Source organism: Xiphophorus couchianus, chromosome 3 (genome assembly GCF_001444195.1).
Source record: "Xiphophorus couchianus chromosome 3, X_couchianus-1.0, whole genome shotgun sequence".
Lineage (NCBI taxonomy): Eukaryota > Metazoa > Chordata > Actinopteri > Cyprinodontiformes > Poeciliidae > Xiphophorus > Xiphophorus couchianus.
In genome coordinates this window covers 11,014,986-11,027,431 of record NC_040230.1, presented here as the reverse complement: position 1 = coordinate 11,027,431, position 12,446 = coordinate 11,014,986, and the positions used below count along the sequence as shown (strand labels likewise).

The 12,446-nt window shown below is 38.2% G+C and overlaps 1 protein-coding gene across 2 annotated transcripts in view; it reads left to right on the top strand.

Moving 5' to 3' along the window:
• erfl1 (Ets2 repressor factor like 1) overlaps positions 1-12,446 on the top strand; it is a 52,739-nt gene that overhangs the window by 34,550 nt on the left and 5,743 nt on the right. Inside the window, exons 3-5 of one of the 2 annotated variants that reach the window (XM_028009022.1) lie at positions 5,886-5,959; positions 6,503-6,737; positions 9,324-9,501. In XM_028009022.1, coding sequence (XP_027864823.1) covers positions 5,899-5,959; positions 6,503-6,737; positions 9,324-9,501 — 474 coding nt within the window. In that variant the 5' untranslated portion in view covers positions 5,886-5,898. Of the gene's footprint in view, positions 1-5,885; positions 5,960-6,502; positions 6,738-9,323; positions 9,511-12,446 lie in introns of both variants that reach the window. The other variant, XM_028009013.1, reaches the window with a different exon arrangement.

Below are 12,446 nucleotides of genomic sequence, written 5' to 3'. Positions count from 1 at the left end.
TGTCAGTTTAAATAGGTCAAAGAGATGCATGGTATATCTAAAGGTCTAAGGTTTAAACAACCTTAGACCTGAGTTGCACAAGGCTTTGAGACAGGTGATCATCGTTTTGGTCATGTTCAGTTTTCCTTTTGGTTTTGCACCAAAGGTGTATTTTTAATTCTCCTTTGGATCTTTGTTTTACAGTCGGGTTAACTTGGCAAATTTAGGCAACAGAAAAGTTCAACTACAACTCAAAGAAAATCATTTTGCCTTGACTTGACTCCTTTGAAAAGTTTCTTGTTTATTTCAAAGGTATATGGTGTCAAGATGAATGAACTTATACACATCTGAGGCTCTAATAATCAAGACTTTATTGAAAAGTTTTATAAAAATCATTTTGCAGACATAAATACTGGCACAGACAATTCTTAAGTAAACTGATTATAAACCTCCACATTAGAACATGATGGGAGCAGCATCATAGTGTGGAGTCATTTTTCAGGTATGGATGTTGCAACATGTTTGGATTCTAATAATTATTTGACTTTTTTGGCCAATGATTTTTAATAACATTTCCTTCTGTTTGGCGCGACCACTTTCAATTATGACAGGAATCTTAGGAATGTTTCTAGCTGGATTAAATTATCCCAAATATCCTTTTCTTTTTTTTGAATCATTATTGATTTTTATAATGTATAAATAAGACCTGGATTTAGTGTGCCTTTAGATATTTTTCTTACCCAAAATATTCTTATGAATATTCTTATGAATAAGATATATAGAGAAAATTATATATTCAAAAATTCAACCAAAACTGAGAGGTTAACCTTTCTATATTTATAATCAACATAGCTCATTTATTTTGTTGCCTAAACCACATGTTGTCTGTCATGCATTTAGATGAGTGAATTTACTTATGCGATGTGGAGATTATCCCATCTGCTCTGCCACTTTAAGGGAACCAGACTCACCAGAGAAGATACAAGGATAGTACACACTTCCACTCAAATCTTTGAACCACTTAACATGATGTGGCTGCAGGTTTTGCATCAAAATCAAATAAAATATATCTAATATAATTGCAATAAACTTTTATATTTGAACTTTAGAATGAGTCCAAAAAAGTTACTCTGTATTTAAAATTATTAACTTGTTTTCCTAATTAATCTTCATCTTGTGGTGTCTTTAAAACTGGCACAAAATTACAAAATAGCCTTTGACCCCTCAACCTTGATCTTCCGAGTTCTGTGTGCCTTTGAACTGTTGTTTTGCCAGGTCACAAGCACACAGTGTTCTGCTGCAAGCCGTGTGAATGTGTGTGACTCATCAGCCCACCGGAGGTCCTGAGCAGTAATGATCTGTTTGTTAAAGCCGGCGCAGGCGTCTCCTTCAAAACACGTGGAGCACCGTGACTGAGTGGCGAAAATTGGTTTGATTTGTTTATTTTTTGTTTCCAAGATGTGACTATGTACAGTAACTCTGTGTCTCTATTGTTCATATTGTCACACTGCTAAGAGTGTGATCCGTCATCCACGCCGGGCTTATTGGTGACCTTTTGTGTGAAAGAGGTCGTTTTGTTCGGCCTGTTGTTTCCACAGCCACTGTGCTCAAAACAAAGTGCTTTGTGAGTCTTTTTGTATGTCTCTCCTCACAATCAGCACAGTAAACAAAGTGCATTCTCACGTTCTGCTCAGTGAGATGTGTGTTAGTGTGTCAGTATTGATTCAGTCAATATCTATGGGCTCCATGTCTTATTTTTGTGCACTGCCTCTCACTGTTTGCGTGTGACGGCTACCTGGATACTCGTACATTTTTACAGAATCTGTTTGAGACTGTGCAATCCATTACAATGGGCCTGCATCTGACAGTCTGTGTATGCATGTGCAACTGTGGGTGTGTGTGTGCGTGCGTGTGTGTGGGTGGGTGTGTGTGTGTGTGTGTGTGTACGAGGAACTGTATTCCCTTGGCTGCTAGTTATAATGTTTCTGGGGGTGATGGGGGGAACTTGAAAGCCCTGTGCTGCCCAAATCAAAACTAACAAGGAAATGATGGGGGCTCCTTTATCTCCTCTCTGGCCTGGGGGGCCGACAGGGGCAAGAACAGGAGACTGGGCAGGGAGAAAACAAGGAGAGAGGGAGGTAGAGATGGAGAGAAGAAGGAGGAGGAGAAGGAGGAGGTAGGGGCAGCCTGGCTTCCTCTTTGATTTGTAAAAAATGCATTACCTCCGAAATCAAACGGAAAATTACTGCGGCGAAGCAAAACACACAGAGTAGGAGTGAAAAGGAGGTGGGTGGGGCAGGAGAGAAGGCAGGGAGTAAGGCAAGACAGTGGATAGGTGTGTGAATAGAAAGGAGGTGGGGAACAGGAAAGGAGGAGTCACCTGTATAGATAGGCTGCTGGATGGGGGGGGAAAGAAAAAAGAGTGGATGGGTATGGATCTGAGGTGGTGAGTAGGTGGTTTGAGAGGTAGATGGAGAGCCCCCCGACTGATAGGCGCACATGCATATGGTCCTCTGAGGAGACGAGTCCATACATGCTGCAGACCATGTGAATATGGCAAATGAAAGAGATGATGCAGTATTGATGACCTGTAGCCCATAGGGAAGAGGAAACTTATAGATCACTACCTCCGACACAAAGAACCTTCCATCTTTCTAATGATCGCACTTTGAAGCAAGGAGTCCTTCAGATACAGTTTATTAGAAACTAGTACTCGTGTTGTTGGTTGAAAATAAGACTTTGGATATTGCATGACATCATATGCAAAACGAGCCACGTGACAAGTCGTTTTTTGTGAAGACATACATTAGCTGGTATTAGAACACTTTAAAAACGAGAGCAACACTGTGTGCAGACAAAAAAACCCAAAAAGAATGATGAGAAAGGAAAAACAGAATGAGAGAAAAAGGTTGCGGACAAAGAAACGAGCTTGAACACAAGGAGAATGAAGAGCAGAAGAAGGGCGAGAGGGGCCACGATTCAAGGGCTACAGAAACGGGGCGAGAGCGACGCCGAGGCCAATAGAGAGAGAGTGAGAAATGCCTGGAGTTAGCAATAATAATTTATACAAACACACCTTAATAATTCACGTTCCATTTCAATGCTGGAGGGAAAATCCAAAATTCACAGAGCATAATTAAATAGAGGCAGAGAGAGAGAAGAGACGAGACGAAACGGAGAGAGGCTAGCGTTAAAGACACCAGCAGGTTCGCCTCTTCCATCTGAGCTTTTGTTAAACAACCCCCATGAAACGGCAACATCTAAACCTGATCCAGCGCTCGACAAAACCTCCTCCACGTCTCCCGCCTGCAGACATCTAAATGAGTTTATTTGGCAGGTGTTATCATAATGCTCTCTAATTTAATAAAATGTTGCAGGTAAGACTGTATTAACAGAGTAAGAAGATGGTTCTGAGTGACATTCAAAAGTGTTCTTAATTTTTAAATACTGAGGTTCATCTACAAGATCAAATCAAACAAAATGACTGATGAGAAATTTCAAACATGTCAATTACAAAAAACTTTCATGACATTTTGCTCTGGCTTATTAATTTGTTTGGTTATTTTTTATGGTTATTAAAGATGTATATATTTTTTTATTTATTTTTCTCTCATTTAATACAATTTTGTGAGAAGTATTTTAACTTAATTATATACAAAAACTTACAGGTTTGTTTCTGGTGGCGTCCCAATTAATCAGCCAGAGATCTTTGCAAGTCAAATACTGACAAATCTGTTTTTTTCTTCTTCTTCTTCTCATTAATTGCATCAGACTAAAAACTCCCACCATTATTTTTTCTACAAAAGCAATCAACCAATCTTTTTGAGATTTTCAGATAAAGATTAGGGACAAACAAGGTTAAATTTGTCATTCCTTGACTTTCTGGGTGTCTAAATCTAAAAATGTAAACATTTAAAAATATAAGACAGAAAATAAGATTTACTGATTTACTATGAAATTGTAGATTACCCTCAATGTGATTGCACTCTCAGTCCTTATGACTTTTTTATTGAATAAAGCAAATGGCGCATCAGTTGTTACATGAAGTTCCTCAGTAAGGCAGCAAAGGTTGGAGACAAACATGTGGCTCACGGTTGTTTAATTTACATGCTGAAAACCCAGATGGTTCTTTTTTAATGTCAGTAAGCACAAAAAACAAGCATAAATGAAGTACACTACACCTTAAAAAGGAGAGGAAACCTTTAACAGCTTCTGTTCACAGGTGCTTTGTGTCCTACAACACTGTTGCTGCGATTCGTGATAATCTCAGATTTTTTTGTTGTATTTTCCTTTTTTCACGACGTTTAACAAGTTGTCTGAAAATGCGTCTTCTGGCCCTCCCTAGTTGTGGCAATTAAAACAACCGTCTTTGAGGGATAAACAAAATGTCTTGCTAAATTACATAACTTGAGCCAAAATGTTGCAGATGAATAATATAATCTCATTAGCATACATTCAAAGGCTCACTGAGACAATACAGTTAGTTTTAGAAGTACTTAACATCATAGAATATTCACCCTGATACACACTTAAGTATATTTTATTGGGATTTTGTGTGACAGATCGACACAGAGAGTCTTATAAGTGTGAAGTTGAAGGAGATTAATTAGCGGTTTTCTATGGTTTTTAGCAGATAAAATAGGAAAAGTGATTTTATCTCCACCAACTCATCTAGGGAATGACATTTTTAGAAATCCTTCTATGTAAAATGATTCAAGCTCAGTCGGACTTTTCTACTGGAGGTTGAAATAAGCCATAAAGTTCACGACTTTTACAACCTCTTAACAGGTTTCCTTTCAGAATCTGCTTGAATTCAGTTCCATGCATTGTCCCATCAACTCCCACCAGCTTACCTGTACATGTTGAAGGAAAATCATTCCCAAAGTATGATGTAATAATTTTGTTTAGATTAGAGGAAAAGTAGCTGTTTCCTACAAAGAAGGCATTGGTACTCGACACAGCAGTTTGGGGTTCAATTCCTGCATGTCTTCCCCCTTAGCTCTCTGCCTAATCTACTGCAAATAAAGGTGACTAGTACCTGTAAAACCTTTAAAAATAAAAATCTATTAACATTTTTCTTTTAGCTTCAGCATGTATCACTTTGTGTTGGTCTATCAGAAAGAAAAAAATACATTGTATACACTGAAGTTTGGAGTTATAATGTGGCAAAATGGAAAAATAGTTCAAGGAGTTTGAGTCCTTTTGGAAGTTTATTGTTGTGTTTTGCTGAGATTATTATTTCAAAGAGACTTTCTCAGAGCAGTTCTACTTTTTAGTTAATATTTTAGCTTGAAATTCATATTTCAGATGAAAGTTGGGTGAAAGTTCTGAATTCTTTATATGATGGGCATTTTAACTCTTAGATCATCACAAACTCATCGTCCACACCTCTATTCTGCCTACAAGTCATAAGAGAGCATTAATCTGCCCTTTATATTTTGTAATTTATTTTGCACATTCTACTTTTAAAAATCCACAGAGAACAAGTCAAACTCTAACATATATGTTTAAAATGCTTTTTTTCTTTTTAAATGTGATGTGCTTCAGTGGCTTTTTGAAAAATCTGTGTAATTCCTGCGGTTGAAAATGCACTATAGGGATGTCCACCACATTGCATCAGACACGGCCTCAGGTGGCTGTACAAGATCACATCCATCAAACACCTTATCTCAACCGAAGACATATGAAACATAACCTTGCTGTATTTCACATCGATTTGAGGTGCCGTTTTGAACTCACGGCGCTTCTCTAGACCCTTATGCAATATCTTGATTTTTACCAAAGTTGCTGCTCGGCTGGCGTAAACTTTACTAATAGTAAATATTCTCTTGTGTTTGACTGCTTCTATTTGCAGAAGATATAAGATACAAGATATAAATGCATGGTTATTGGTCTTATTGTTTCAGGTGTTGTGGAGGCATGGACTGCAACTGCGTCAGTGATCTGCTGCTCCCCCCGGTGCCCGCCCTTTGGACGCCAGGTGAGTCCGATTCCTGTCAGTCGACTTATCTCCACATACTTTGTGGCAAAAAGTTTTTCCTTTAAAAATTAATTTAAAAAAACATATTCCGGGGAAACCATCCAAGTAAATTTATGCCTGATTAACCAAAACCATCATAAAAAAAAAAATCTTGCTGAAAAACTCTTCAGCAATGCTACAGACTCTGGTGGTAATTGGCTCTGTCTTGTGTTTTTACAAGGCTATTTACAGCCAGATTCACTGGCAGCTGAAGCGAGCTCTTCTATGATGTGCATACAGTTGGCTGTTAAAATTCAGGCCCAGGCAACATCAACCAAATCTCCCCCAGCGAGCTGTCATCATCCCACTGACCAATCTGTTGAGGCTAGAGGGCATTAGCACAGACTAACATTGCTCAAGGCACGTGCTGTGATATTAAACACATCATCCCTCAGCTCCATCACTCATCAGTCATTCAGACAGCATTCCCCCCCTAGCGAGCAGCGGGACAAACGACAGGCCTTAACCTTATCCCTCCTTTGTTGTTTCTCTCTCGCTGCCTAGGGTTCGCCTTCCCGGACTGGGCCTACAAGCCGGAGTCGAGCCCTGGTTCCAGGCAGATCCAGCTGTGGCACTTCATCCTGGAGCTGCTGCAGAAGGAGGAGTATCAGGGTGTGATCGCCTGGCAGGGAGACTATGGGGAGTTCGTCATCAAGGACCCAGATGAGGTGGCCCGGCTGTGGGGGATTAGGAAGTGCAAGCCTCACATGAACTACGACAAGCTGAGCCGGGCGCTGAGGTATGTCTGTATCAGATTAGTTTATCACCCCCCGCCCCGTCCCCTGCCCTCAGTTTACATTATTTGTTTACTCTCGCCGAGCTTAATCCTCACTTAACGCCTCTCTTTTTCATGTCGGTGAAAAGAGAAAGATAAAGGTGAGACTTCTCCAGGGGAACGTCAATACCCTCAATTTCTCCTTATCAGCTGACATCCTAATGGAAAGTTCACCATTGAGCTGCAAAATAAAAAATTCAATAAGGATTTCAAAATTAAGCTGCGGTGTGAAAATTGCTCGGACTTCCCCAGGAATGGTGAAAACACTCAGCCTCACATTTGAAGAGCAGTTTACACCCCCTCAATCACTCACAGTTTTATTCTGCTAACGCCCACCACCCCGACTTGTTTCACCCCATCCCAATTTGCCCCCCACCCCCTCTGCTTTCCTTTGGCCCCTTGTAAATGGGGGCTGTCGTCAGAGTCTAATTGTTATGAATTGGCTGGGGCCACAATTAGCCTTCTTAATTAGCCTCACTTAATTGCTCAATTAGGGGCCAAGGCACAATTGCCATGCAAAGCAAAACATGTACACATCATTGCACTGGGGTTCAGCCACTGTGAATACATGCTGATATGAACATTCTGCTGTTTGTTGATCGAGTGTGTTTGCATAATGAGGAGCTTCATACCCCTGTTTAATGCTGAGGCTGTGTTTCGCATTCTGACTGTGATCTGTTTGAGACAAAAGAATTCCTTCAACATTCGTCGGAATCTCGCGATAAATCGTCTGTAGCTTTTTTCACCCAACATCCTGCCCCCAGCCCTGATTTCTCAGCTCCTTTACCTGAGCCAGATGGCTTCGTGCCCCGCGCACCCCCGCCGTTGATCAGCCCAGCATCCTGGCACACAGTGCACAGTGACACCTCTGTGGGTGGTAAAGGAAACTGGCATGACGAAGGTTTGACATGCCCGTCGGGAGACACCGAAGGTTGCTACCATGGAGATTGCTGTTGTTTTGTTAATCTGCTGCTCTGTTGGAAATGATGACTGCTTCTCAGTGTCTTATGCACAGTAGTATCTGACAACAAGGCTCAATTTTTAAAGTACAAATTCAAAATAAGTTTTGTTGTTTAATCATGCTATAACCTAAATTCTGACTGAGAAATACATATTATTTCAGTTCTCCAAAGTGACTTTGGAGATGTTTTTCTTGGAGATGTTGGTTTGTTCAAATGGCATGTTCTCTTGTCTTTCCTATTTTGAAGTTTGGTAAATTGTAAATCTACAAAAATGTAAGGTTAGATATAAATAAAAAGCATTAATATCTGTAGGAATTGTTTATTTATTTTCTGGTTGGTGAGCCTACGTTGGTGAACAGTTTTTATTTTCTTATTTGAGAAGTGATTTCATTTATGACAATAATTTCTCACCATGTTTTTCTAGCAAATAAATTTACTCAACCTGAAAATTAGAGGAAGATAAAAAATTTCTCCAAGAGTTCAACACTTGGGGCAATAGTTATTCATATCTGAGAAAGATTTTGATTATTATTTTTTTATTTCTCATTCAAACAAGAAGTTTGTTTCTGAAAGAAAATTTGACAGGCTTCACTCAATATATATGTATAAAAAGATTGACACAATTTTTACATAAAAAAAAATTTGTATGACAAAAACAATTCATGTCCTCCTCAGCAATCAGTGGAAACAGCTTTTTTTTAGCTGTATTTTATTTTTTGATGAGCTTCAAGTCATCAGTTCTTTAGTTTCGAGTTTAAAACTAATGCTCTCGAAGCAATGCCACAATAAAACATCTATAAATCTGAAATATAGTTCTTTATTTATGAAATAGACTAGAAGAAATCCAGTGGAACTGAATAATTATTGAATATTGTTAGAATAATTTTGTTTGTTTTCTGCTGAGACAGAAATGTTTCTTGCTTTTCTGTGTCTCTGACTGTTTTGATAGTTAACTCAAACTCTGAATTGGTTTGGTTATTACTGTTATGTAAGCTAAAAAATATAAATATATAGCAAATCTTTTCTTAATATGGTATGCTTTGATAAAATAAAATATACTTAGATTTAAAAACTGTTTTATAAACTTTTATTTTTAACTCTTGAACCTCAGAAAAGATTCACATTTCAATTAAAAACTGTGAAGCCGAGCCTGGAAAAGTCTCACATTTTGACATATAAAGCTTCACAAAACCCTGTTTTAAGTGTAAAATAGTCTTGAAATGGAAGGAAATAGTTTGGCTGCACTGTATGTCAGGAGTTCAAAAAGATTCTGCATTTTGATTTTCTTCTGTTTTTTGTCTTCTATCCGCTGAGTAAAAGTTCTCTCAAAAAACACATTGTATTGAATAAAGGAAGCGAGATGTGAATTGATTTGAGAAAGGAGGTGAATAAAAACAGTGGGAAATCAACATAGCCCTTTGCCTCACAGCGCTAAAACTGTTTACTTATTCTTTGCTTACAGTGAGGAAACACAAAACCTTGATGAGAGCATTAAAATAATCCTTCCCTCCTCTTTTCCTTTTTCCTTTATCCTTTTCCACCTCTCCATCCATCCCCGCATCAATATCCTCTCCTCCCTCCTCTGCAGGTATTACTACAACAAGCGCATTTTGCACAAAACCAAAGGGAAGCGGTTCACCTACAAGTTTAACTTCAGTAAAGTGGTGCTGGTGAACTACCCCATCCTGGACATGGCTAACTCTCCCTTCTTTCTGGCCCAGAACCACTTTAACGGGGGCTCGGCTGCTCCGGACTGCAGCCCAGAGGTACGAACGGTAGGACGGAGGGCTGGGAAGGGGATTTACTGTATGTTGGTGTTTCTATCAGCTGATAAGCTTCTTTATTTAAATGTATATAAACAATCAGTTTCATAATCAGTCCCATGGCCTTTGTATTTCACTTATTAAGATTGATTTATTGTTATTAAGCTGATAGCATTTAAGTATCGATCTAAACTTACTGTTATCTAGAATTAAAAGTATTTTAAATCAAACTATTGTATATTAATAATTTATACCTCATCAGTTTTATTTATTTTTTTAGTTTTAACCTAAATTTGAGTTCTAATACCAAATATTGATTTTAGTGTAAAAGTTCTGCAGAACCACTACAATATAACAAGACTAAAGAGCGCACACCATTGGTCAGGTGAGCTATTTATGTTCTGGGAAATAACTTGACGTTCTGAACATCCAGGAAAAGTATTTCCTTCTTATCTATTTATATTTTCATTTTTTGAGCGTGAGGATCAAGGTGTATAATTCATACTATCCAGACAGAGTTGTAAGTTCTGTCCTGAGTAATTCAAGTGTGAATTCAATATTACTTTCTAGCTGTAAAATATATAGCGCTGACAATGCGAAAATAATATTCAAACATGGATGAGCCAAAGGAAATATTAGCGGAGCAGCTGGATCTTACTTTTGTTGATAAAAGTCCCACATTACATTATGAGGGAGTGATATACAGCTTTGGACTGGTTCTGCATATCAGGTCATAAAAAATGTTTTTATTTTAAGGATTAGGAACGCCACCCAGGAAGCGTCGGATATGTGTTTGTGAACGTGAACATAAATTTGCACAGTGACAAATCTGACAGCTCAGGTCTAAGCTTACAAATTGGGAACAAAGAAAGAAACAGTAAAATAGAGGCAAACGCCTTTCTTTGCTCTTTAATTTTTTATTATCAATGATCCATTTCAGGTAATCGAAGCTCACTCTTGTAATTTTTTGCTGTTATGTCTCTTGCTGCCCTCCTGTGTATTTTCTTTTTACAAGAGAATAATAGCACTCATCACTCCCATCTTTTATTTATTGTCCTGGAAGCTAGGGATAATAGCTTACATCTCAATGAGCCCTGAGAGACTGTTGCAGTGTACTCAGATTTATTCTGTCAGAATATAAAGTAGATGTGTAATAATTTGGACAAAAAAAACCTTTACGCGTATTCAAATATTTTTGAAATCTGTTTGAAAATTTTCAGGCGATACATATGCACCACTTTATTTATATGACAAGCTTGAAAACAACAAAAGTTAAAGCGTATTGAAATCAGGTAAGAACTAGAAAGTTGGAGGGAGAATCATCCATCCTTCGTCTGCACCTTCCCTCAGATGGGATAAGAAGTTGCAGACTCTGAAGGAGACATGAGCAGGACGATCTTAAGTCGCCCTTAAAACAAAAGAAGACGTTATCCCTCTCCTTCTCTCATCCCTGTCTCCGATGGTGTATCCATCTGTCATTGACTGAAAATGAAAGAAATGGGAGAAAGAGAAAGAAAAAAAATAAGCAAAGGGGCCGTGTCAGATCAAATCAATAGTGGGTCATTAATGCAGTTTGTTAAGCAACGCAGATCTCCCAGCTTGGAAGTACAGTCTCAACTTTCAAACTTGGTGACAGATACTATCGATCTTGCTTTATGCAAAGGGGGAGAGAGAAATCCCACCTTTGTCCCTTTGATTCCAGAGGTTCAGCTGTTACACTTTAACTTGTCTCCCACTCAATCACGTTTCAAGAAAAAAAAACAAAAAAAACACTCATATACTGACTCACACTAGCTGTCCTACTTCCTGATGGCGTCCTTTTTACTCAAACTGGCCCTCAATCCTTCTCTTCTTGTCGTTTATCCTCTGTCCCCACAATCTTAATCGCTGGTCTCCACTTGACTCTGTGTTTTTCCAGCCTTTGAATCTCTGAGACTCTGCATCCCTCTTCACAATGAGTCCCATGGCGTCCCCTTTTATCCTGTCCTTGCTGTGACTGTGTCACTGTTTGCATCACACTCTGTAGGGTGCTGCTGTCAACATTTGACTTAACACTGTACAGAAGCAAAGGATAGGAATTTGTGTACTCAGTTTAGCATGCTCCAATGCATGCTAAACTGCATTGGAGTTTAGCATGCTAAACTTTGACCTTTGCCCGTTTTTAAAGTGTATTTTACTGGGAATTTATGTAATAGACTGATACAAAGTAGTTCATGAAGTGAAAAAAGTTTTCTTTTATTAATCCAAACTTAAAAAGTGTGGTAAGCATATAAACCATGAAAATACATTTCCTCCTTAGATGGTTCAGTTGTTGCTGTTATTTCACTCTTTAAGGTTTCAGACCAACAAACTAATTTTGATATCAGACAAAGAGAGTAAATACATAATACAGGATTTCAGTTATTAACAGAAAAACACAAACACTTTCAAGTCTAATCTGGCTGTAAATGTCAGGCTCTTGTTAAATAATGAATTATCTGGGATTTGCCACGGTTTTGAAAGCCAAGTTCAGTTTCACAAACCACATGTAGCCATGGTTACTTAACTACTTAATTACTTAAGTATGACCTGTATTGAAAAGTAAAGTAGGCCAAAAGATCTCAAAAGGCATTACCTCATTCGACGATCTAAACAAATTCAAAAACTGATGTGAAACACAGTCAAATCTGATCATATTTATTGTTTACCTCAACTTGGATGGTTTACCTCAACTGGTGTCATCATTTCTAGTTTGTACCATAAAATTATGAAATAAAGTGATCGTTATTAATCCTTTATTTATACTGGAACATTTCTTGTGATTCATTCTCTCATTTTCAGGAGACACCATTAACAACTATAACATAAAAACAGTGATAACACAATCCATTAAACACTTCTAAATATCAACACCATATAATGTATGTACAAAATGCCATCACGTTTTGATCTTAAGCTCAAAAACACAG